At 45.2% G+C, this 26,471-nt stretch overlaps 1 protein-coding gene across 5 annotated transcripts in view; it reads right to left on the minus strand.

The window, feature by feature from the left end:
* Positions 1-948: 948 nt before the first annotated feature.
* UBOX5 (U-box domain containing 5) overlaps positions 949-26,471 on the minus strand; it is a 38,261-nt gene continuing 12,738 nt past the window's right edge. For 3 of the 5 annotated variants that reach the window (XM_003983712.5, XM_019826750.2, XM_006929912.4), the window contains exons 2-5: positions 9,212-9,306; positions 6,363-7,563; positions 4,099-4,260; positions 949-1,694 (exon numbers count right to left, since the gene is read on the minus strand). In XM_003983712.5, the coding sequence (XP_003983761.1) occupies positions 1,486-1,694; positions 4,099-4,260; positions 6,363-7,563; positions 9,212-9,265 (1,626 nt within the window). In that variant the 5' untranslated portion in view covers positions 9,266-9,306 and the 3' untranslated portion in view covers positions 949-1,485. Of the gene's footprint in view, positions 1,695-4,098; positions 4,261-6,362; positions 7,564-9,211; positions 9,307-13,667; positions 15,313-26,471 lie in introns of those variants that run through there. The other 2 variants (XM_045053816.1, XM_006929913.4) reach the window with 2 other exon arrangements.

Consider the following 26,471-nt stretch of genomic DNA (forward strand, 5'->3'; position numbering starts at 1 on the left):
TAGTGAACCTGCTTCAGGTTGGCTGCTCCCCTGAGGCCACCACAGGCTGAGGGCAGCCATCCCCCCACCCCCAGCAGTGCTTTTGCTCCGAATGCTGGGGCTTTTCTTAGAACATAAGCAAGGAGGGTAAGGCCAGGCCATTTGAAGCCAAAGAGCAGCTCAGAGGAAAGGCCAGCAGTGCAGACTCTGAAGTCGCAGGTGAGGCTGTGTCAAGGGAAGGAATTTCCTTTGAGGAGCACAAATACCCCCGGAATCTCTAACCCCACCCCCAGATCTCGAAATTCCCGGGACTCAAGAATCTGAGTTTCTAATCAGCTCCCTCCTTCCCGGGGTCACTCCCTGGGGTCCCCCTGGAGCATGAGCTGCAGGCCTGTGGGAGGGGAGGGGAGCAGGCGGCTGGGATTTCTGGGCAGCTTATGGCCCTGAGGACTCAAGGTGAACTCCCTCCTGACATCCTCCAGGGCATGGGGAACAGCCTGGTGCATTTTCTCACTGCCGTCCTTCCAGGGAGTAGAACCTCTTCCACACAGTAAACAGTTGTAGGAATACATACGTTCCCTCTGGGATGCCACAGAACTGAATTTTGAATGAAAACAATGCAGCCTATAAACAAGCACTTTTCCCAGAATGGGCCCCGTGCAGAACAGCTCTGTTCTCAGAGGGCAGCGCACAGGCTCCGCCAAGATGAGGGAAGCGTGTGCCACACCGGCCCAAGGGAGGGTGCCCAACCCACCCTGCGTGCACACCCACGTGCAAACCCTCACACATGCCAAGCATCGAAAACGTGACTTCTCGTCCCTTCAGGCCATTGACCTGAATTGCAGCCAGACGGGGTTGCACTGACTGCTCGAGGCTGTCCTATGATGGTCCCACTTCGTGTGGGTGCCGGTGGGGACAGGAGTATGACGACACTGACAGGCACTCTGTCAGGAGGAAGTCCACAGAGGACAGACGTCAACCATCGCTTTATTAAGGCTCAGAGTCGTCTGCCAGTCGGGGGCTGAGTCACTCACCGCAGACTCCAGCCACGGAACACTCTAGGTGACCCCACGGGCGGAGGCTGTCCTTGAGCTCTCAAGCCATGGTCTCTCATGCTCCACTCGGGTCCATCCTGCAGGGCTGGGTGTGTGTGCAGACAACTCAGGGGGCCCTTGGCAGGGTGGGGCTGGCTCTAACAGGCCCTGGGCTCTGGCAGGGGGGTGGCAGGGAGGCACAGGAGGGCAGGGATACATCCCCTATCCCTCCCAGCCCAAACTATGGCTTTGTTACCCTATTGCCACTTGAGCAGGAGTGGAGCGCCCCTCCCCTGTGCTCTGGCCCGGGTGCTACACTCTGGAAGGAGGCAAAGGGAAAGCCCCTGGGGAGGAAAGGGCCCCTCTGTGCTTGGGATTTGGCCTGACTTCAGGGGATCGTGCCCCCCAACCCCCCACACACACTCCCTCAGCTCCTCCCATCGACAGGTCTTCTCAGGTTGGGGCCGGTCACTCAGAAGTGGACACGCAGCACGTCCTGGCTGGCAAATGGCCTCTGGCAGGCTGTGCACGTCATGGGCAGGGAGCGCTGCTTCTCACCCAGGCAGGGCCGGCATAGGAGGTGGCCACAGGGGAGCTGGTACACAGGCTCCTTTTTGAAGTAGGGAGAAAACGCTCTTTTGCAGGAGGCACACTCGGGCCCCGGGATGCTCCCAGGCTGCTCTGGTAAATCAGAGAGGAAAATAGGCCAAGGTGAGGCGAAAGCTGTCCCCTGGTCCAGGCTCCGTCCTGATGGCAGGGCGTGAGCCTGAAGTGGGACAAGAAGCTTCCCCACCCTCCACCCCTTCAGCGGCGTGGCTTTATCCCTCCTGGGGCCACTTCTGGCTGCTCTGGGAGGAGAGGGTGTTGGGGAGCCAGGACACCTGGGAGACCTCCCCTCAATCATCAAATCTTGGTGCTCCAGTGAGTGCCCAAGAAAAGCTGGCTTCTGAAGGCAAGCGGACCGCACTGAGCCCTCCCTCCCAGTCTCTGAGCAGGATTTGCTTCCCCCTGGAACAGGCTGCTACGGTCAGAGTGAGGCACAAGCTCATCCTGATAACATAAACTACAAGAAAGGCAAGACGACTCAAGAGAGGAGACAGCAGACAGTGAGCAGGTGTAGCAGGGCTGGGCAGGTCCAAGGAGGAGGGAGGGCACCACGTGGGCAGGCCTGAGGTCTGAGTTACCCACTGAGCCTGGCACCTGCTTCTTCTCTTCAGCCTGGCAGCCCCTCCTGACCTGTCAGTCCCCTTCCTGTGCTGCAGGCTCCCTCTTTCCCTGCTTCCCGCAGGGCCTCCCTGAATGAGGGCCGCAGTGGCCACGTCCTGCCACTGCCTCCCCAAGCTGCACCTGCTGCGCTTCCTTCTCTTGTGGCCCTGGCCTAAGGAGGCTGCTTTGTCCCCACTCCACACCCCTCTGGAGAGGGCAAGGGTGGTCTCTTAGGGGAAAAAAAGAGGCCGGCCATGCAGAAAGAGAGGGACAGCAGGTACAAAGAATGGTTGGTCCAAAACCAAACCAAAGCAAAAAAAAAAAAAAAGGAATGGCTGGTCCATTAAAGAAAGACAGGACACAGAGCTGTGATGGTGGAGACTGGCTTCAGGTGAGGCTACAAAGGCCGGGGGGGGGGGCAGGCTGGGGTGCGCAGGACTTCACCAGCGGCAGGGGCTTAGACTTTGTTCCAGGATCAGTGGGATGCCCTGGGAGGAGTCCAAGAAGTGAAGTGCCATGCGCTGGTGGACATTACAGGTGAGAGTGGCTGTGCGGGAGCAGCAGGGCTGCTGAAAGAGACAGGGAGGGGCTGGGGAGGGGACGGCACAGGGGACAGGGTGGCAGCAGAGTGCTTGGAGATCCACTTTGGAAGAGTACGTACAGGACTTGAGGATGAATGGATGTCAGGAAGGCTGAAGGACACCAAGGACAATCTCCACGTCACAGGCCTGACCCAAGAGAAGATGCTGCTCTTTACTAGCAATGGGGTGATGGGGCGTGTCTGCAGTTCTGAGTTAGAACTTCACTCAACATCTATCCAGGGGTTTCCCACATGGAGGTGCCAGGCAGCTGTCAGGGAGGCCAGGGTCTGAGTTCCAAGGAGAGGAAGGAGCCACAGGGGGGAGCATGGGCAGTCACTGGCCAGTGGGTTCTCTCTGGGATGGCAGGGCAGAGAAGAGTTTGCAGGACCAGAGTCTGGAAGAGGAGTCCGAAGTGGAAATTGCAAAGGGACAGTGAAAAGAGGGAGAAAAAGAGCACAGGATCCGAAAGGCCAAGAGAGAAGGGGTTTCAGGAAGGAGGGGCTGGCAAGCCGCATCAGACACTGCTGGGAGGGGAAGGGAGAGCAACCACTGCGTCTGGAGCCATGGAAACCACCAGTCACCTGGACGAGAAGGTTCTTGGCAATGGTCAGGATGGAAACAAGAGAGACAGGGAGGTGTGGATGAGAAGAAGAAGAGGTAAGAATGGCCTGGCTCTGGATGGGCAATAAGAATCGAGCATACACCTTATCACGGGCTCCTTCAGGCTTCATCTTGTAAAAATTGCCTAGCATTCCGGCATGTTCTCTCACCTTGTATCCTAACTGATTCTATCATCTAATGTGGTCCCAGGTTCACTGTGGGCAAAAACTGCCTCAGTCAAAAGCTGCTACAGCTCTATTCTAAACACCAGTGAAACTGTTAACAGGAAGGGACGAATGAGACAACCCCCAAGCTTCTCTCCACACTTCCTTAAAATAAACTGCCCAGCTGTCAGATGGGAGACAGAATGGATCTGAAAACTAACCAAAGGAGGGGAAACAAAAGTCCTCAGGACAGAGCAATTAATATTAGATCTTACCAAAAACACTGCAGAGTTGCCAAGCCCTAAGTCCACAGAATTACCAAGAGTTAACTAGAGAAAGCTCTCCTTGTGAAGAGTTAAACTTCACAGGAGCCCCTCAGCTCCCCCTGGAAAAGGAAAGAGACAGAGTTCTCCCTGAGGCCCGGGTGCTGGCTGCTGGTGCTAAGGAGGCTGGGCATGGCGGTCCCAGGAGCCCCAGAGGCAGGCCCAGGCTTCTGCTCCCGGGCTCTGGAGAGACAGATGGGGCCCCAGTTACCCGAGGCGGCGCCTGGCCTCCAGGAGGCGCTGCTCTCTCTTGTGCCGAGCTGTTGGAGCTGTCCCCGGGTCAGCCGAGCCGTGAAGGAGGGCATGGAGCCAAGAGTCGATGTCAAGGCAACTTCCAAGCTCTGTGACAGCTTCTGCTCGTGGGACACGGGACCTGACAAGAGATGCACAGACCACGATATCCAGAGAGAGGTTCAGCAAAAAAGACCAAGCCATAAGTCCTTGGAGGACCACAAGAACGGTACTTCTAACTTCAAATGGACGCAGATGTAAAGAAACTCCTCGCTGACGTCTGCTAGTGGATTGTGATGATGGAGTACCAGCAGTCAAAGCCTTGGGGACGTTCCTACCCATCCCACACCACTTTCAGGGTTTCTGGGCCAGCTCTAGCTTTCCTCCTCCTGGAAAGATTTCTGGGCAGGCCTGGGCCACCTTGTGGCTCATTTGCAGGACTGCACCCTACTTTCAGAAGGTCTCCTTGCAGGCCAAGGAGGTGCCCACCATTGTGCCCCTGCTCCCTGTCCATTCCCTCGCCAGCAGCTTTTCCTCATCTAGGGCCCCCACCCTCCCCGCTCTGCGGGTTTGCTGGCCTGCACTCTCTGGGCATTTGCGTCCTCTCTCTCCTGCTGAGTAAAGCAAAGTGGTCATTACCAAGTAGAATGACAAAGACCTCACTCTGCCCACTCCACTATCTAAGGGACCTTCTCTGTGTGGTTCACAGAAAGCCAAGCAGTAGGCTGAGGGTGAAGGCAATGGGAGAGTGAGACAGTTGTCCACGAAAGAACCCAGAGACCTGCCTGGTATCAGGGTTCACAAAACTGCCCCAAAGTAGGGAGTAGAACATTTTGTCTACAGTGTGCAGGACTTGCTTGGGGCCTTGAAGCACAGGTCAGCATGGTCCTATATCACCAACAAACCTGACCTTACAGACATCAGGGTCTAAGGACCTTTCTTTGTCTCTCACCCCACTGCACCTCAGATGCTTCCAGGAGTTTCCAGGGGTCATGTTGACTAAAATCTATACTCAAAACCAGAGAAGACACAGATGTAACCTTTAAGTGCACTATTTGCATAGGGCTTTTACAGTAAGAGAGGATATTACAAGAGTGATAAAATCTAAACAGATTTATTTTCATAAGGAAAAAGAAAGTGTCAAAGAGTTATCTCCAAAAGCACCAGGCACTAACAATCACGGGCAAATTCTACCAAATATGGAAAGAGGAAATTATTCTAATACTCTTACATTGTTCTAAAGTTGAGTACAGGAAAATGTCTTAATTCTTCTTATGGAGCACACAAATCTTTGGTAACAAAACATGACCAGAGATGGTATGTGTACATGACAGTTCAAATTATTTATCCAAAATAAAACGCTAGCAAACAGAACCAAGCAGAACATTAAAAGAAGCATGACTAAATGAAGTTTATTCCAGGAATGTAATAACGGTTGAATATTAAGAAGCCTATTAATGTATTTTTTCACACTAAAAGATCTAAGGATGAAAAATCATAGTACCATCTCCGCTGATATTGAAAAGACATTAGACAAAATTCAACCACCAATCTTAGATAAAAACACTGAATTAAAAACATTTAAAAACATGACTGAATAAAATAGGAATCAAAGGTGTGGGAGAGTGTCTGAAATGGCTCCCAATGAGACCCACCTCCAGAGACTCATGCCCTAGGGTACCCCCTTCCCCTTGAGTGTGGGCCAGACTTAGTGACTTGCTTCTAACAGAATAAGGCAAAAATGAAGGGATGCCACTTCCACAATTAGGTAATATAAGACTATGACTTCCATCTTGTGCTTACACAGCTACCGTGTTATGTGCTGCCCTTGAGAGGCCCATGTGGCAAGGAACTGAGGACAGACTGAGTCTGCTGGCCACCAGCCAAGACCAGCCAACAGGGAAAGAGAGGCCCTCGGAACAATAGTTCAGCCAGGAACCGAATCCTGTAACAATCACAGGAATGAGCTTACAAGTGAATCCTTCCCCAGTCAAGCCATGAAGCGGCTGCAGCCCCAGCCAACACTTTGACAGCAGCTGGAGAAGACCCCGCAGCAGGTGACCCAGCCGAACTATCCTGGCTTCCTGACCAGAGAAGCTATGAGATAATGAATGTGTGGTGCTTTAAGCCAGTAAGTTTTGGGGTAACTTAAGATGGCAAAACATAAGGCACAGGGCAATAGTGCCACGTGTCACCTGGGAAGCACAGGGAGGGCAGCGGACATGGAAGCAGGGCGTGGATTACCTGTTGAGCAGTCCATATGTGTCAGCCCAAGTTCACTGGCAGCTTTCATTTTCTTAGCGGTGTGCTCTGAGGTAGTGGGTGAGACCAGAAGGCTTGTGGTAGAAAAACAGGAAGCGTTTACCCCAAGGCTACTGTCCGGGGCATGTTCAGTCTGCTCCATCTTCCTTTTCCGAGAGGGCAGAGCAATGGAAGAAGGTGTCACTGCCAATGCAGTCTGTGCTCTCCCAAGCAGATGGCAGCCCGGAATGGAGTGCTGGAGCAGGAAATGGTCGATCCGGGCCTTCAGGGAGGGGTGAGGCAGGGGCTGGGAGTGTGGAGTAAAGGCTACCCCCGTGAAAGGGTCACTGGGCACTCGGCCCCAGGCGGCTTCGCTGCGGTTACACTTTTCCAGCGTGCTCTGGTCGATGACCTTGCCTGAAGGCAGCAGCATGGGGCAAGGCATGATCTCCAGGGTGATGGGATCCAGGAACTCCTCAGGCACATCCTGAATCACCTCGGCTAGCTCCTGCAGGCTGGAGGGGGCCTGCTGGCCCTCAGACAGGCTTCCGGGATCACAGTCACTCTCCATGGGCAAGGCTGGGGCCTGCAGAGTCAAGTCCTGAGGGAGGCTCTCTGAGGCAACCAGCAGGACACTGTCTATCACCTCCTGAGAGCAGGTTTTAGCTGGCTGACCCCACACTTCCAATCGTTTGATGCAAGGGATACCGCTGCCTGTCACGTGGGTGATACAGATCTTGAGATGGACCACGTGGCTAAGGGAAAGAGCCCCTTTATTCCAGAGCTCCTGTGCCACAACAGCAGGAGAGGGGAGTGTGGCGTCCATTGGGCCAAAAGGTGGCCTGGCCTTGAAGCCCCTGTGACTAAACACCACTTGGCTCTGGTTTTTCAATAAGACTTTGCCTACTAAGGTGAACGCCTCCTTGTCTGGGATGGACGGCTCGGCGGGGCCCGGGGTCCGACACTCGGGGGCATTCCAAGATGCTCTGCTGGATAAGGCAGATGTGTACATTTCCAGGCCGGTGACATTCTGGCCTCCCCCAGCTGTGAGGTCTATGTTAATCCTACAGATTTCCACACTGAAGGGAAAGGAAACTATCACGTAGACTGGTGGCTTAATGAAATACTCTGTCCTAAAACCATGACTTCTCTTTGTCAGGTCTTCAGAGATGAGATTTTCTACTTCATAACCATCAGCTGATATCTAGAGTTAATGACAAATAAGACACGCATTCACTTGATGAGATCCAAATGAAGACACCTAGATTTCAAGAATTTGCTACTTTTTAGACAATTATTTAAAGAAAGTCTTAAGTTCCTCATTTAAACTTTCCTCTATTATACTGAATTCACCAGGGTTTTTTTGCGGGGAGGCACTCAAGGTTATCAGGTCAAGGGCTGAGGGCAACCGTGTCCCCAAGTACTGCCCATCCTTGAAAAATACAAGCAACAAAAGTCTGCTCAACCCAAACAAAAATCCCTTCAAAATAATGTCTGTGAGAAAAAAGGACAGCTATACTAGTGTTTTTTTATTGTAGAGGATGAAACCACAGAGATTTAGGGGAAAACAAAGATGTTCGTTACAGTTCTTAATTTTGTATTTGGACTCTATCAATTATTAAATTTCCATAGCAATCTTCTTGTGGACAATCTTCTTGTGAATCTATGACCGAGGGAACTTGGTCAAAAACAAAAGTGTGGGGGCACCTGGGTGGTTCAGTCAGTTAAGCATCTGACTCTTGATATCAGTTTAAGTCATGATCTCATTGTCATGAGATCGAGCCCCACATCAGGCTCTGCACCGAGCTCGGAGCCTGCTTGGGATTCTCTCTCTTCTCTCTCTGCCCGTCCCATGCTCATGCTTTCTCTCTTTCTCAAAATAAATAAACATTAAAAAAAAAAAAAAAAGTGTGTTCACCAACAAGGACCACAAAAGACTACACGAAATCTAGAGCAGTGAATATGCTAGGGGGTGGGATTGTGAGTAACTTCTCCTTCTCTTAATATTCCTAATATTTGTTATAACCAGTGGAAATTTTAAGATACAGGTATGCCTCCCTCTTTCTGAAAGTTCCTATCACACCACTTTGCTTTTACATAAGACCTATATTAGCACCTGTATTTGCTAACCAAAAGAAATCCAAAGAGAATTTTTACTTTTACGAAAACGAGTTTTGGTATCACACTAACGTAGATCTCTTGTAAATGAACTTCCGGAAGGCAGTGGATATTCATTTTATGCCATTTCAGCCTGCGAAAGGTTTCATAAGAATGTTCTTTTCAGATGGTGGAGGAAGCCTGTGTCTCTGTTCAAAGACATCAGGCTAGCAATCTGGGAACCTGAAACAGCATGCTGTGCGCAGAAGCTCAAAATTAAAGGACGGCTCAATTCTCTTTTTGCAGTTTCCTTACTCCTTGCTCCGGGCTGTGGAAAGATAACCTCCTTTGCACAAAAGGCAAAGCAACTTAGTTCAAATAAAGAAGAAGGAATCCAAATAACAAATACAAGTCATTATTTCTAGCATGAGAAGTAAGCGAGAGGAATACTGGGGGAGACAGTATTTCTACCTTCGCTGTGACTTTGAGTAGAATTAAATTTTATCATCAGAGGGAGGAGCACAATGAACACGACCCTCCAGAAAATGAGCCACAGCTCCCCTTGTAACAGTGCTGCATGATTCTAGGGGTACATCCTGGCCAATGCTTACCTAAATATCACCTGGTGGGATTTAAAACAGTGAAGGTGAAAGCACATTACACCTAAATTAAGTCCACATACACAAGGCAAGACATGGGGAAAAGCATGAAAAATAGCCATTGCATATTTATGTGCATATACTTGTTTTGTTTACCTTGTTGCAGTAAATTCTTGGTCTGAACTGTGGGAGGCAAAGATTTATGACCATCTTTGTGGCTGAAAGGGTAGCTTCCAAGCATCAGAAATAGCCTTGAATAAAAAATAAAGCTTGATATTAGACATGTCAAAGTTCAATTCTAAACTTTTAGGAGTTGATTCCTACGGGAAGAGAATCAAACAGGGTAACAAAGACTCTCACGCACACGGCCATGGTCTATACAGTCTCACTGTATCGTACCTGTGATGCCGGGGAAAAGGAGTCACCAAAAAATTGCACAGGAGCTTCTTTTTTTTTTCTTTATGTATTTAAGTAATCTGTACACCCACCGTGGGGCTCAAATTCACCACCCCGAGATCAATAGATGCACACTCTTCCAACTGACATGGCCGGGTGCCCCCACAGAGGAGCCTTCTCCTGCAGCCTGAGCAGGTTGGCCAAGACTGCGGGTCCTCTGGCTGACAGCTGGACCCAGTGGAAGCAAAAGCTCTGCAAGGCGCTCCCCACAGGAAAAGGAGGGTCAGAAGTGGCAGAGCTCAGAGAAAGAACAGAACTACTCAGGCAGAGGGTTTAGAACGGAAAAGGTTGCAGAAATCATAGTAGTACTAGGCATCTTTGTCATTTAACGCCTGTCAATTTTTTTCTTTTAAAGTTTATTTATTTATTTATTTATGAGAGAGAGAGAGAGAGAGAGAGACAGAGAGAGACAGAGAGAGACAGAGAGAGAGAGTGAGCATGAGCACACTGTTAGTGCAGACCCTGACATGGGGCTCAAACCCACAAACCATGAGATCATGACCTGAGCTGAAACTGAGAGTTGGACGCTTAACTGACTGAGCCACCCAGGCACCCTGTGATTGCATTTTCTTATTAACATGAAAACAATTGGAAGAGTCCAAAACATCATCATTGAGAAACAGAAATCCCAGACTTGGAAAGCATCTTAAAAGGACATCTAATCCAAACAACATTTTAACGACCAACGTCCAGGCTGGGGGGAAATGGGTGAAGGTGGTCAAGACGTACCAACATGTAGTTATAGAAGTTCTTTGAAAAAACATTTTTTTAGGGGTGCCTGGGTGGCTCAGTCAGTTAAGCGTCTGACTTCGTCCAGTCATGATCTCATAGTCCGTGAGTTCGAGCCCCGCGTCAGGCTCTGTGCTGACAGCTTGGAGTCTGGGGCCTGCTTCGGATTCTGTGTCTCCCTCTCTCTCTGACCCTCCCCCATTCATGCTCTGTTTCTCTCTGTCTCAAAAATAAACATTAAAAAAAAACTTACAAGCAAATTTTTTTAATGTTTATTTTATTTTATTTTTTTAATTTTTTTTTTAATGTTTGTTTATTTTTGAGACAGAGAGAGACAGAGCATGAACAGGGGAGGGTCAGAGAGAGAGGGAGACACAGAATCCGAAGCAGGCTGCAGGCTCTGAGCTGTCAGCACAGAGCCCGATGCGGGGCTCGAACTCACGGACCATGAGATCATGACCTGAGCCAAAGTCGGACGCTTAACCGACTGAGCCACCCAGGCGCCCCATTTAATGTTTATTTTTAAGAGAGAGAGCGTGAGCGTGAGAGGGGCAGAGAGACAGGGAGACACAGAATCCAAAGGAGGCCCCAGGCTCTGAGCTGTCAGAGCCTGATGTGGGGTTTGAACTGACAAACCGTGATATCATGACCCGAGCCGAAGTCGGACACTTAACCAACTGAGCCACCCAGGTGCCCCTGTAGTTGTAAGTTCTGAGGAGGTGATGTACAGCATGGTGATTACAGTTAACAATACTGCAGTGTATATTTGAGAGCTGCTGAGAGTAGACCTTAAAAGTTCTCATCACAAGAAAATAAGCTGTAACTACGTGAGGTGACAGATGTTAACTTACTACAGTAAGCATTATGTAATATATACAAATACTGAATCATTATGTGGTACATCTTAAACTTATTCAATGTGATATGTCAATTAATAGCTCAATAAAACTGGAAGAAAAGCAAAGATCAATGTCCAACAGCCTTTGGTAGTCTTTGCAGAGAAGCAGGGAAACCACCAGAAATATCTCTCCTGCCAGCAGGCCTTGCCAATGGCTCTGAACCTCTTGGGTGAGGCCAGCCAGCCAGTCTATGCTTTTCCAACTGGCAGAGAAGGCCATGAAAAACTCTTTTGTTAGCCCAACAGGGAAAGGGTCACCCTCTGGGGTCTGTGTTATCATGATTAATAGGTGCCACATGGAGGCCAGGCACAGTTGGCATCGTGCAACATTTTAGCAGGCTGTTTCTGCACAGTGAAGGTCTGCCATGGGACCTTTTTTTTTAAATTTTTTTTTTAACGTTTTTATTTATTTTTGAGACAGAGAGAGGCAGAGCATGAATGGGGGAGGGGCAGAGAGAGAGGGAGACACAGAATCGGAAGCAGGCTCCAGGCTCTGAGCCATCAGCCCAGAGCCCGATGCGGGGCTTGAACTCACAGACCGTGAGATCGTGACCTGAGCTGAAGTCGGATGCTTAACCAACTGAGCCACCCAGGCACCCCTGCCATGGGACCTTTAAATGTTTATTATGTCAGCCTCGCCCCAACTCAGAGTTTTACATATAGACACAAAATATTTTTTTAACATGGTTTTAATACATGCTAATTTCCTAAAAAGGGAACTTCTATGCAGATCTCAGGAAGATTATACTTTGTTTTGTTCAGATCAGATTTTTACAAAGAGATATTGACCGTTTCTGCAACCGCATCACCAAGAGTGATGCCAATACATCTGACAGTCTACACTTGTAGCAGTCCGCATTCTAGGTGATTCTACATATTAGTAATAGCTTCTGATAACTTCATTATGCCTTCCAATATGGTCATAACCAAATATTTACACATGAGAACAAATTTTATTATCACACTTAAAAACCTCCTTTATATCACAGTTATAGCATTTGTATGTATATGAATGTGTACACACCTGTACACACATACCTGCACACACACATGTTGTTTTTTAAAAAGTAATGCATGTTTATATTATTTTTTTTAACTTTTTTTTAATGTTTATTTTGAGAGAGAGACAGACAGACAGACAACAAGCAGGGAGGGACAGAGAGAGAGGGAGACACAGAACCTGAAGCTGAGCGGTCAGCACAGAGCCTGATGCAGGGCTCGAACTCAAGAGCTGCGAGATCATGACCTGAGCTGAAGTCGGATGCTTAACTGAGGGAACCATCCAGACGCCCCTGTATTATTTTTGACTGTAAGTTCAGGACAACAGAAAGAACATTACAAAATAATTATAAAATTGGAAGAAAAACAAAGATCAATGAACCTGATGAGATGAGATGAACCTGATGGAGTGGAGACCCTTGGCCTAAAGTCTCCTGTTCTTTGTGAATCTGTGTTGAAATTCTTAGTACTTCTCACTGTTTGAGGTATATATGTCACCCCTCTGTCAGAATATTCTAGAATCTGGTCTGGAATCAACATGGACTAGTTTACAGAATTCTCTTTTTTTCCCCCAGGGAAAATGTCTCCAGCTTCTGATATTTTTCTTGTTCTCCACAATAACTCAAAAATGAATGTATGAGGAATTGCATCTGCAAATATTCTCAGGGCCCTTGTATGTACCTCTTCTTGGCCAGGAAACCAGAGCACATTCAGAGAAGCAATGCCCTCAATTCTCCTGTCCAACTAGGGAAGTGGCTTCTTATTAAGTTTTTGTTTTGTTTTAAATGCACAATTAAGCCATTAACTGAATATGGAAGTAGTAACATGAATATAAAGCTCGGACCTAGGAAACAAAATATTTCTCCTGGAAAAGCAAGCCTATGATGCCAAAGGAAAACAGAGGATAGTGACACAGATGGTGACACAACAGAGGTGTGCAAGTGCAGAACTGGGCTGGCCCTGAGCAAAGGACGAGTTCAGCCACTCGGGTCCGGGTTCGAGAAGCTTTGCTTGCACTGCTGCAGGCAGCCCTCTCCTCCCAACTTTGTCCTGATGGGTCAGACAGGGCTTTGGTAAGAACAAGCAAAGAGGGGTGCCTGGGTGGCTCAGTCGGTTGGGTGTCCGACTTTCGCTCGGGTCATGATTTCATGGTTCATGGATTCATGCCCCACGTCAGGCTCTGCGCTGACAGCTCAGAGCCTGCAGCCTGCTTCGGATTCTGTCTTCGGCTCTCTCTGCCCCTCCCCTGCTTGTGCCCTGTCTCTAAAATAAATAAATATTTAAAAATTTTTTAAAAAAAGCAAAGAGACAGAAATTGTGTTATACTGTGTTATAACATGAGCATACTGAGAGGTGGTTGACAGTGAGATAAAGGGCCCCTAGAGTGCCATCACCTCCACTCCACTGTCCACTCCTTAGGCCTTTTCTCCCTCCAACTTTCAGGGACAAAAACAAACTGGCAGAGTAATAATGTCAGCTCCTGGAAGTGTTGATTTCCCAGTGGGAGGCACAGATTTCACTAACATTTACCTGCCTATTTCCTTGTTATCTTCTTGGGCATTTCACACTGCAGTCTTCTAACTTTGATTTATTCTACATATCACGAAATTAATCTGAGAACTTAAATGCCAGAACCAGAACAAGTTGGGTAGGGGTCCTCCTCAAGCCATGATGAAGGGCTCACCTGTGAGTATGAAGCCAAATAGAAAAGTTTTCAAAATTATCTGAGGACCCAACTTAATTGTAAATGGCAGTGTGAAATGAAATTGACCAGAAGTGACCACCCTCAGGACCAGTCTGCACTTTGCCTTTAACCCCGGCTCAGCTCTCACCGGATGCCTGCTCCTGTGGAGGGACTGGAGATGAGAGGACGAGTCCAGGATGAGAGGATCTCATCTCTCTAGGATGAGAGGACGAGTCCAAGGGCTTTCAAACTCCAGTCATCTCATAACTTTAAAAATCCCACCTCTGACCCCTGAAAGGGGAAGACCTGGACTGTCCCTCCAATCAATATGATAATTTACAAGGTTTTATCTGCACTCTCAGCCAACACAAATAATTCCCAGTGAGTTAAGACACAAGGACCCTCTAGCAGCAAAACAACTCCAGCTAGAAAGGCAGATACATAAAATGGCTTAGAGGAGGCCACCAGAAATTTCATTCCATTTTAACCTTACCCACAGGTTAGCCCTAAAGTGGTTACTAATATCTTTCTTTTGCAGATGAAGAAACTGTGGTTTAAAGAGAGGTTAAGCTGGGACTGAGATTCCAAACCTTCCAAACAAACTCTGGTTACTATCTATTTGGACACTATTTACTTTGAAGGACTTACCAGGAACTTACATGGACACCTTACAACTTTTTTTTCTCCCTCTTACTTAGGTTAGGCTTTGGTATCATTCATTTTTTTTTTTTTTAATTAATTCTCCCAAACTTAACGTGGCTATGCTCTAAATGTAGAAATTTGGAAACCTTGACTGTCCCTTCCAACATGTATTGGATCAAGCCTCAAATTGTTTTGTGAGGAAAATCTAGATAAGCTAGCCCTCTATTCGAGCATATTACCTCATGAGGCTTTTCAACCTTTCTAAGAGGTTGTTAATTCCATTAGCCAACCATTAAAGCATCTGACCAGACACAGCCTGTTTGTTCGATGCAGCACTTACCAGAATCTAATCTGAGAGAATATTTATGGAGACTGTTCAGTCCATCCACATTAAATTCCTTGTCATGCCAGCTTAAGTGGCACCTCTTGCTTCCTGCCTGGCACCCCTGGTGGCTGCTGCATTCATGTCCCACATCACCATCTGACAGACTGCTTAGGAGTGTGGACCCTCAGCCGTAGCAAAGATAAATGTAACACATGATGAAAATGTAGTGGCCTATCTGCCAAAATTCACAGGATACCAGGGTGGCAATGACACATCAGCGGGGAACCATAATTTACTGTCTATACTGTACTTCCCCATTGAGCTGCTCTTCAGGGCAATGTACTGGATCATCCTCATGTTCAAATCCCAGCCACAACCTTCACCACACTCCTCACCCCACCACTAAGAGCTTTACCAACTACTTCCATGTGGCCCATCAGCAGGGAAGGGAACACCTCTAGGGGCACCTGGGAGGCTCTGTCATCGGTTAAGCCTCGGACTTTGGCTCAGGTCATGATCTCACAGTTCGTGAGTTCAAGCCCCACACTGGGCTCTCTGCTGTCAGTGTGGAGCCTGCTTGGGATCCTTGTCTCCTTCTCTCTGCTCCTACCCCACCCCCAAAATAAATAAACATTAATAATTTTTAAAAATGAAACACCTCTATGGCTGCCGTTTTATTAGGTTGTTAAGATGATCACTCTTTACTCTGCATAGTAACCTCTCTTTAAGACCCATGAGAAAATTCTCTTTTTGGTTTCAGTACTAGGAACAGTTGTTTTTTTTTTTTTTTCCAACTCAATATTATATGGTGTGAATATGGGGCGCCTGGGTGGCGCAGTCGGTTAAGCGTCCGACTTCAGCCAGGTCACGATCTCGCGGTCCGTGGGTTCGAGCCCCGCGTCAGGCTCTGGGCTGATGGCTCGGAGCCTGGAGCCTGTTTCCGATTCTGTGTCTCCCTCTCTCTCTGCCCCTCCCCCGCTCATGCTCTGTCTCTCTCTGTCCCAAAAATAAATAAACGTTGAAAAAAAAAATTTTATATGGTGTGAATATGAATCATATAATTGATTATGATCTTTCCTTTATTTTGGCCACTAGAAAGCTCGGAATAAACCTGTGGCCCATCCCTCCAGATTTCTCTTTGCCTGAATTCTTCACTTATTTTTACATCATAGTGTAAATATATTGTGAAAGCTACCTTAAAATCATTATGGAACAAGAGAGAGTAAAATTACCAACAAACCATTCTCCTTTTGGTGGACATTTAGGTTGCTGGCAAGTTTTTACTATTAGAATATTAAGATAAAACTCTTAAGTCGATTTTTTGTCTTAGTACAATTTTGACTTTTTTTTTCTATGTTTCTTTTTGAGAGAGAAAGGGAGACACAGAATCTGAAGGAGGCTCCAGGCTCTGAGCCATCAGCACAGAGCCCAACGTGGGGCTCGAACCCATGAACAGTGAGATAAGACCTGAGTCGAAGTCAGATACTCAACCAACTGAGCCACCCATGCACCCCTGACTTTTTTCTTAAGAGGTCGTGCATGTTTCTTGTGAAGGTGGCTATTTATTAACAGGATCCTTTACCCCATAAGTTTTCATAACCAGTTTTGCTATATATAGGAAACTTTTTCATTTGGGTATCCATTATGTGTTCAGTTGGCTTATTAAACCAATTGATTTTAACAGATTTTCAGTCGGGGTTTTTTGCAGGGAGGGTCTACAGTCTCAATAATGAGAGCCTCCTTCTCAAAATGGTAACTCTTACTTGTCTCTCATCTTACGACATTAGCTAGAACTTCCAGAATTATATGAAATAATAAGAGCTGCCATGCTTGTTTTTGTTCCCATTAGAAAATGCTTCCAGTGTATCATCTTTGAAATAATGCTGATTGAAATATTCTTTTTATGCTAATAAAGCATGCTAATTTTCAGAGTTTTTTGAAAATCAGGGATAGGCTTTGAATTCTGAATTTCTCTATATATTGAGTTTTATTATTTTTCTTATCTGACAGACTAATGAGAGATGGCACATTTTTCTAATTTTAAACCATCTTTTTATTCCTAGGATAGGCTCTATGTGGTTGTGGCAGATTGTTCTTTAAATGTTTTTCAAATTCTACTGAATTTGACTGCTCATATTTAATTTTAGACAAGATATTACTGCCCATTCATATACACTTATAAGCCCGGTACTAGGCACTGGAGTATGAGATAACAATTAAATGGTCAGGGGATGTGTGGGTGGCTCAGCCAGTTAAGTGTCTGGGCTCAGGGCATGATGCCACAGTTCGTGAGATGAAGCCTGAGTCAAGCTCTGCGCTGGCAGCACGGAGCCTGCTTGGGATTCTCTCTCTCCCTCTCTTTCTGCCCCCTCCCCTGCTCCAGAGCATGCTCGCGCGCTTTCTCTCTCGCTCTCTCTCTGAACATTTAAAGAAAAACTTAGACAATGAAATGGTCAAGTGGGGAAACTATTCTGTATGATATCGTAATGGTAGATATGTGACATTACACATCTGTCAAAATCCACAGAACCATACAACTGAATGATCCTTAATGTAAATTATGAACTTCAGTTAATAATAATGTATCAACATAGGCTCACCAATTGTAACAAAAGTGCCATGCTAATGCAAGATGTTACTAACAGTAGAAACTGGGTGCAAGGTAGAGGAAGTATATGAGAACTCTCTATTATATGCTTGATTTTTCTGTACACCTAAAACCACTCTAAAAAAATAAAGCCTATTAATAAGAAGAATGGGGGGAAATGTGACTGAAACAAATGAAGAATGGAGATCAAACTGAAACAAGGTACTGTGCCATGTAAGAAGAGTGGCAGACCCTTTTTAAAACATCTTACAAATGATAGTATGTTTCTTTGGGAAATAGTGATGTCCAAATACTGTAGGATTCTATAGGGCTCTGGCTTCCATAAAGGTCTTGTGTGATCTTAGCACCTCTCTGGTTCCCACACTCCTGATCTTTTAAGGTCAAGTGCCTCCAGCCTTAATGCTTAATCTGGAAAAAAAGAATGGCTCAACTTACTGAAAATGCAGACAGCCTCACCCAGGAAGGCTCTCCATAGCCCTGCCTGGGAAATGACAGGTTACATGATGAACTCTCACAAATACTTATTTACTTATAAATTTACTCCAGTAAATACTTAAAAATGAGAGCCTCCTTTTCCAAATTTGGCATCTCAGTACAAGAGAGACTGGGTCTGAGTATAACCTAGGGGCCATGCATTATGGCTAAACTGCCCTGCTGTTCAGAGAAGTAGCCTGGAGCCAGACAACAGAGGTATTTATAAGACAGCAAGATAATACAGGTTTATAAGCAGATAATATATATGTAAATTCTATGGCTGGCTCAGTCAGTAGAGCATGTGATTCCTAACCTCAGGATCGTGAGTTCGAGCCCCATGTTGGGTGTAGAGCTCACATACATACATACATACATACATACATCTATCCATCTTTTAAAATGGGATGCCTGGCTGGCTTAGTCAGTAAAGAATGTGACCCTTGATCTTGGTGTTGAGTTTGAGCCCCATGTTGGGTATAAATATCACTTAAAAATAAAATCTTATGGGGTGCCTGGGTGGCTCAGTTGGTTAAGCATCCGACCTTTGATTTCAGCTCAGGTCATGATCTGGTGGCTCATGGGTTCAAGACCCACATGGGGCTGTGCATTGACAGTGCGGAGCTGGCTTGGGATTTTCTCTCCTCTCCTCTCTCTGCCCCTACCCTGTTTGTGCTCTCTCAAAATAAATAAATAAACTTTAAAAATTAAAAAATAAAATAAAATGTGTAAAAAAAAAACATACAAGTCAATTTTCATTACAGTGATTTTTTTTTCTTTTTTTAAACAAAATATTTCAGATTAAAAAGGTAAAGAATATAAACACTCTTATACCCACCACCTAGATTTAGTAAATGTAAACATTTTGCCACATTTGCTTCTCATTTCAGTGTTAAGAACAAACTTGAAAAGATACAGAGGTGCCTGGGTGGCTCAGTTGGTTGAGTGTCCAACTCTTTTTTTTTTTAATTGTTTAAAATGTTTGTTTATTTTTTTTTAATTTTTTTTCTATGTTTTTATTTATTTTTCGGACACAGAGAGACAGAGCATGAACGGGGGAGGGGCAGAGAGAGAGGGAGACACAGAATCTGAAACAGGCTCCAGGCTCCGAGCCATCAGCCCAGAGCCCGACGCGGGGCTCGAACTCACGGACCGCGAGATCGTGACCTGGCTGAAGTCGGACGCTTAACCGACTGCGCCACCCAGGCGCCCCTAAAATGTTTATTTTTGAGAGAGAGACAGAGTGCAAGCTGGGGAGGGGCAGAGAGAGGGAGACACAGAATCCGAAGCAGGCTCCAGGCTCTGAGCTGTCAGCACAGAGCCCAACGTGGGGCTCAAACCCACAAACTGTGAGATCATGACCTGAGCTGAAGTTGGACGCTCAACCGACTGAGCCACCCAGACACCCCTATTGAGCATCCAACTCTTGATTTAGGCTCAGGTCATGGTCTCATGGCCAAGTCTGCATCAGGCTCTGCACTGATCATGGAACCTGCTTAAAGATTCTTTCTCTCCCTCTGCCCCTACCCCACTGGAGCTTGCACTTACCACAGCTCTCTCTTAAAAAAAAAAAAAAAAAAAAAAAAAAGATACAAACAAAAGCCACCACTAATCCTATTTCCTCTCCTTTTTTTTACCAAGAGATAAGCTCTATCTGAAGTTCCGTGTCTCTCATTCAAATCAGCATTGGTATGCAGTAGTCTTGTATATTTTTACCGTACCTTAAGGGTATTATAACAGGCACACCATGTCACGACTGGCTTTCCATTCAGCATGATTCATCCAAGGTTTTCCATGCTCAAATGTGGATTTCTAGTTTACTCACACATTCAACTGCACGACTAAAACAGCTTGCTTCTCCATTGCTCTATTACCTATGTTGTTTGTAATTTTTCACTATGAAAAAATACTGCAATAAATATTCTCTACAAGTCTTGTGAAAGGAAATGAAAGAAGAGAAGGAAAAGAAAAAATAAACGAAATGGTCCTGTCCTCAAGTCTTGAGGCACGATGGACCTCCTTCCAACAGTGATTATGGAATGTAAGAGTCTATAACAGAGCTCTCTGCAAATGACATTCAGAGTAGGAAGGATGGTGTAAGTGAATGTTTTTCAGTTTGTGGTTTTGAAATCAAGTTATGGGTTGAAGGAAAGAAATATTAACTGAAAGAGAATATAAAATATCAAAGTGCACATAATATGGAAATTATTTCATGAAACTTTTTTTTAAATGTTTATTTCTGAGAGAGAGAGAGAGAGAGAGAGAGAAAGAGAGAGAGAGACGTAGCAGCAGAGGGGGAAGAAGAGGAGACAGAGAGAGAGAGGGAGAGAGAGAGAGAGAGAGAGAGAGAGATCCCAAGCAGAGCAGATCCCAACTCAGGGCTCAAACCCACAAACCACAGGATCATGACCTAAGCCACCCAGGTGCCCCTCATGAAACTTTAAGATTTTTAACTAATCTCTATACCCAAAGTAGGGCTTGAACTCACAACCCCAAGATCAAGAGTTGCACGCTCCACCAACTGGGCCAGCCTGGCACCCCTACCTTCGTGAAACTTTGCTTCAGTTTTATACAAATACATGTAACAAATTATATACTAGATCCAATATAAAATTTCTTATTGTGGCTTTTGATGAAAAAAAAAAAGTAAGAATACTGGCCAAAAGTATACCCAGAATTCAGGGAAGAATTCACAGAAGTAATGTCTGAATTGGAGACAGCTAAGACACATGCCTGACCTCATGACAACTCTGAGATGGGACAGATGCTACATACTAATCATACATTGGACAACATGTGCTGGACTATGGGAGCCAGGAGGTAAGAACTGGAACAACAGGGGAAGGACACTAGGGAGAGGGACCTGTAGCAGCAAAGGCATAGAGATGGGACTGTGAGACTGGTTTAGAAAATGTGGACTATGCCGCTCAGCTAGAAGGGCAAGAGGAGGCAGGGCTGGAGAGGCAGGTGCACTGAGATGGGCAGGGCTTTGAATGTGACGCTAACGGGCTTTAGACTACTTTACTTGGTGGTCTGAGGCAGTGTTTTTTCCCCCAAATTGCAGGTGAAGAATCAAGAACTCACATTACTGAGACACAGCCAGAATTCTAAAAAATTCAGTAGAATAGAGTCAGAGTGTATCATACATGAAGGCGGGCAGTGTTTTATGAAACTTGTTTCAGATATATAATTGAAACTGTATTTCTATCAATCTGGGTTTCTTCCTTAAGTAATCTCTATACACCACGCGGAGCCTGAGCTCACGACCCCAAAATCAAGAGTCACATGCTCTACTGACTGAGCCAGCCAGTCACCCCTATTAGTCTGGGTTTTGATGTAAAAGGCATTTCTTACTAAGTTCTGCAGTAAAAAAAAGTTTGAAAGCTACCGGCCAGAGGGAAGTCACAGAAGGCTTACAACCTGGGAAAGAACTGACACTAATGAAAAGCCTGCCATTAACCTCCTAGATGACAAAGCAATTCCGAAGCACTTAGAGGCAATTCACCCTTCAAGGGGTTCCAGCTCCCTCTATGTACTACCTCAGGGGCTATCTTTGCAAATGGCTTCCTGAAGGCATCAAAGATGAGTATCAAAGTACAAACTACTTAGAAATAAACTAGGAATCTTAGTTTCTCCCTCCCTGGGCATTTTCTTCCTTTATTGTTACCTTTTTTTTTTTTTTTTTTTTTTTTTTTTTGAGGGAGGGGTATTCTTAAAGAGGAGGAAGGAGTAAACTGAACTATGTAGAACATATTACAATCTTACAAGGATTTCAAAGCTAACCTCCAAAGAAGTCTTTTTTTTTTCTTAAGTAAACTACTCCCAAACATGGGGCTCAAACTCATGACCCTGAGATTAAGAGTTGCATTCTCCACCCACTGAGCCAGTCAGGCACCCCAAAGAAATCTTTTCTTTTCAGAGATTTTAATTAAACTTTTTATTTTAAGATCATTGCAGATTCAAGTGCAGTTGTAAGAAACAATACGGAGATTCCACGTACCCTTTAACCAGTTTTCCCTAATGGTAACATCTTGCATAGCTACAGCACAGCATCCCAACCAGGAAGCTGGCAATGATACAATCTGTGATCTTATTCAATTTCCCCAGTTTACATGCACTCATGCATGTTTGCCTGTGTATTCAGTTCTATGCAGTATTATCGCACGTATGGATTTGTGTAATCACAAATTACACAAATTTGTGATTTGTCAAGACAAAGGTTCCATCACGAGAATCCCTGGTACACTCCTCTAAGAAGCCTTTTATCTTACAGATTTTGTTTTCTTCTTATTATTATTTTAGAGAGAACACAAGCTGGGGAGAGGGAGAGAGGAGGAAAGAGAGAGAATCTTAAGCAGGCTCCACACTCAGAGCAGAATCCGACACAGGGCTCGATCCCACAACCTGGGATCATGACCCGAGCTGAAATCAAAGTCAGGCTTGCAACCGACTGAGCCACCCAGGCGCCCCTGAAAATTTTACTTTCAAGTAATCTCTACACCCAGTGTGGGGTTCGAATTTACAATCCCAAGATCAAGAGTTGCATGCTCTACCTACTGAGCCAGCCAGGATTTAGGTGTCCCTAAATCCAAATCTCTATTACCATGGAAGTCTTAAAATTCTTTACCCAGATCTAAGACCAAAAATGGGTTTCTAGGGTCAAGTGAAAAGTCCAGTGAATCCCACTACCCACACCGTAAGACATATTTGAGTGACACGTTTATTCTTGGTGTACCTGCCACTAAAATGATAAATACTGTCTATGAAGAAAAATTACAAAACTATATATAAAATTTTAGGGACACAAAACAGAAGTATTATGATCACACATTTGTTAAAAATCTGTATTCAGGAATATGTACACGCGAATAATTTGGGAGGTAATGGTGGCCATGCAGAAATTTAAAATATGCAACAGATTAGAGTGGTGGGCTACTCTATTTTCCCTTTTATGTGTTTAAAGTACATGTAAGTAGTTAAACAACTGCACTGGGTTCCTGGGGTACAGGAAGATATCCGAGAGGACCGAGGCTCTAGATGCAATGTTCAGGGTATTTCTTGCAGCTTAGAGTCTCTATAGAACTGGATGACCAGGTGGAGACAGACCTTTCTCCTCTGCTTCCCAGGATGCAGGCTGAATAAGAGAAAGGGAAAGGGAAGGGCTGGGAAGGGATCCAAAGGTAGGGTGATCAACCATGCAGTCTATCTTGGACTAAGGGCTTTTCCAATGCAGAACTTTCTGTGCTAACACCAGAAAAGTCCCAGGTCCCAAAGTGGAACCAGTTGGTCATCCTATCTGGAAGGTTTCAATCTGTGCTTCCTTGGAGCTTGAAGCAGCTAAGTAAACCTTTTTGTGGTTGAGGACTCAGAACAGGGGGGTAGGCAAGTGTGGAGGCATGATTCAGAAGAGAATAAGGTGACCATGACACTTTCTGAACACCTTAGCATCCATCTTCCTTTGGCCTAAAAAGTGCCATAGCTGAGTTATACAACCAGATTTTTGAGTCTCACAAAAACGTAATGGAAAGTAATTCTGGCAGATAGACATATTTTAAAGACTAGGCTCAAACAGGTTACAGAGGGAAAAAAAGAAGAAAAGATTACCTGTCAAATAAGAGAAAAGCATTTAACCTCATAGAGTGGGTGGAATACCAATGCACTGAGCAATTTTACAAATTGGGCACTTCAGCTTTTACAGAAGTACAATACTTCTTATAATTTCTAAATTGAGTTACTTGTCCATCCATGAAAAAAAATGTGACTTGTGTGCATTTTTCTTAGAGCTGGTTATAATGAAAGACAGCTGTCCCCGCACATCCCACACAGTCATCCACCAATGAGAGGTGCACAGAAGACCAACCAGAACACAGGTGTGCACCCAGAAGTTTGCAGCTTGCAATCTTAGGTGCGTGGAGCCCATTCACCCTTCAAGTATGTGCAAGGCATACTGCTAGGCACAGGTAGATACAACTTTTACTCTTAAGAAACGCATAGGCTCAAAACAAGGCACAGATGGGTCTCTTAATTTTAAGAGACCCACAGTCTCAAAACAAGAACATGAACCAAAGATTCTAATACCACTTACTCATCACCTTAATAGCAGTGTCAGCAAAACTCAATGGAAACCCAGCTGAAGCAGCTATGCTCTTCATTTACAAACCTGACCCTTGAACCTTATTCCATCTGTTCTTGCCTCTCTCCTGAATCCTCAGCTTATCTCTGACTACTGGACCTTTCCTCAACAGGTAAGCAACATTCAAGTTTCTTCTGCCCTCAACAGTCCCCTCAAAAAACCTTGCCGAGGCTCAGCAGGTTGAGCGTTCAACTTCAGCTCAAGTCATGATCTCATGTTTGGTGAGTTCGAGTCCCACATTGGGCTCACTGCTCTCAGTGCAAAGCCCACTTTGGATCTTCTGCCCCTCCTTGGCTCACACTCTCTCAAAAATAAACAAACATTAAAACAAAACAAAACAAACCTTGCTTGGTGCTGTATATTTCTCAGTGTTGCAATTTAGCAAATAAAGATAAAAAGTATCCACTTAAATCTGAAAACAGATAAACAATGGATTATTTTCTTTTAGTATAAGAATGTCCTATGTATTATTGTGACCTACGCTAAAAAATTCTTTATTGCACATTCAGCAAACTCAGAAAGGAACTTCCTTAACATAATAAAGGGCATTCATGAAAAACTCACAGCTGATATACTCCACGGTGAAAGACTTAAAGAGTTCCCCATAAGCTCAGAAACAATTCTATTCAATTTCATACAAGAAGCTCTCACTAGTAGGCAAGAAAAATAAAAAGGTGGAAAGTAGAAAGAAAAAAGCAAAACTCTCTCTATCCAAAGATTATATGATCCTGTACGTAGAAAATCCTAAAGAATCAACACACACACACAAACTCTTATAGCTAATAAAATAATTAGGCAAAAATGCAGGATAAATCATCCATATTTCTAAACACTAGCAATGAGTAATTCATAAAGATATACAGACAAAAATTCCATTTACAATAGCACTAAAAAGAATAAGATGCTTAGGAATAAATGTAACTAAGGAGGTACAAGACTTCTACACTGAAAACTGTAAAATGTTACTGAAAGAAATTAAAGAAGACCTACATAAATAGAAAGCCATCTCTGTTCATGGACTAGAGACTCGGTATTGGTAAGATTGAAAGATGCTAGGGGCACCTGCCTGGCTCAGACAGTAGAGTGTGTGACTCTTGACCACAAGGTCGTGAATTCAAGCCCCACACTGGGCATGGAGAAAGACAGGAAGGAAGGAAGGAAGGAAGGAAGGAAGGAAGGAAGGAAGGAAGGAAGGAAGGAAGGAAGGGAGGGAGGGAGGGAGGGAGGGAGGGAGGGAGGGAGGGAGGGAAAGATGATAAGCACCATTAGTCACTAGGGAAATACAAATCAAAGCCACAATGACATACCACTCCACATTCACTAGGATGGCTATTAAAAAATAAAACACATGCGTGCATGGATAGCTCAGTCGGTTGGGCCTCTGATTTCAGCTCAGGTGGGTTTGCAGCTCGTGGGTTTGAGCCCGCGTCGGGCTCTGTGCTGACAGCTCAGAGCCTAGAGCCTGCTTCTGATTGTGTCTCCCTTTCTCTCTGCCCCTCCCCACTCATACTCGGTCTCTCAAAAATAAAAGAAAAAAGAAAAAAAAAAAAAGAAAACACAGAAAATAACAAGTGTTAGCAAAGATGTGGAGAAAGTGGAACCCTAATACCTTGCTGCTAGAAATGTAAAATGGTATAGCCACTGTGGAAAAGTCTGGTAGTTCCTCAATAAGTTAAATATAGAATTAACATATAAGTCAGCAATTTCACTCCTAGGTATATACCCAAAGTACTGAAAACAGGTGTTCAAGTAAAACATGCACATAAATGTTTACAGCGGCACTATTCACAATAGCCAAAAAGTAGAAAAACCCAGTGTCAATCAACTGATAAATGGATAAGACAGGGTATGCCCACACAACGCACTGTTATTCAGCTGTAAGTAATGAAGTACTGGTACATACCATAACATGGATAAATCTTGGTAATATTACACTAAGTAAAGGAAGTCACACACAAGAGGTTACATATAATTCCACTTTTTGGAAATATCCAAAATAGGCATATCCACAGAGACAGAAAGCAGACTAGTAATTGACAGGGTCTGGGGTGGGGGCTGGGGGTGCGGTGGGTGTGGGGGGGGCGGCGTATGTGGAATCACTGCTTAATGGGTATGGAGTTTTCTTTTGGGGTGAAAAAATGTTCTTGAACTAGATAGTTGTGATTGGTTGCACGACACCATCAATGCACTGTCACTGAATGACGCACTTTTCTACAAAATGGCCAATTTTATCTGTATTTTACCACAAAACATTATCCGTTACTTATCTGAAATTCAAACTTAACTAGGCATTCTGTGTTTCATCTGGCGATCCTAGTCTCACTCTGCATCCTGCTCAAGGTTCCCCTTCTCTTCAAAAGTTCTCAAGGAATTGTGTCCGCATTTGCAACCCATTCCTTAACTCTCATTATTCAACAGGAGTGTCTGGCTTTTGCCCTAACAATCCAACTCAAACTGCTATTGTTAATGCC

Source organism: Felis catus, chromosome A3, assembly GCF_018350175.1.
Source record: "Felis catus isolate Fca126 chromosome A3, F.catus_Fca126_mat1.0, whole genome shotgun sequence".
In the NCBI taxonomy this organism is placed as follows: domain Eukaryota; kingdom Metazoa; phylum Chordata; class Mammalia; order Carnivora; family Felidae; genus Felis; species Felis catus.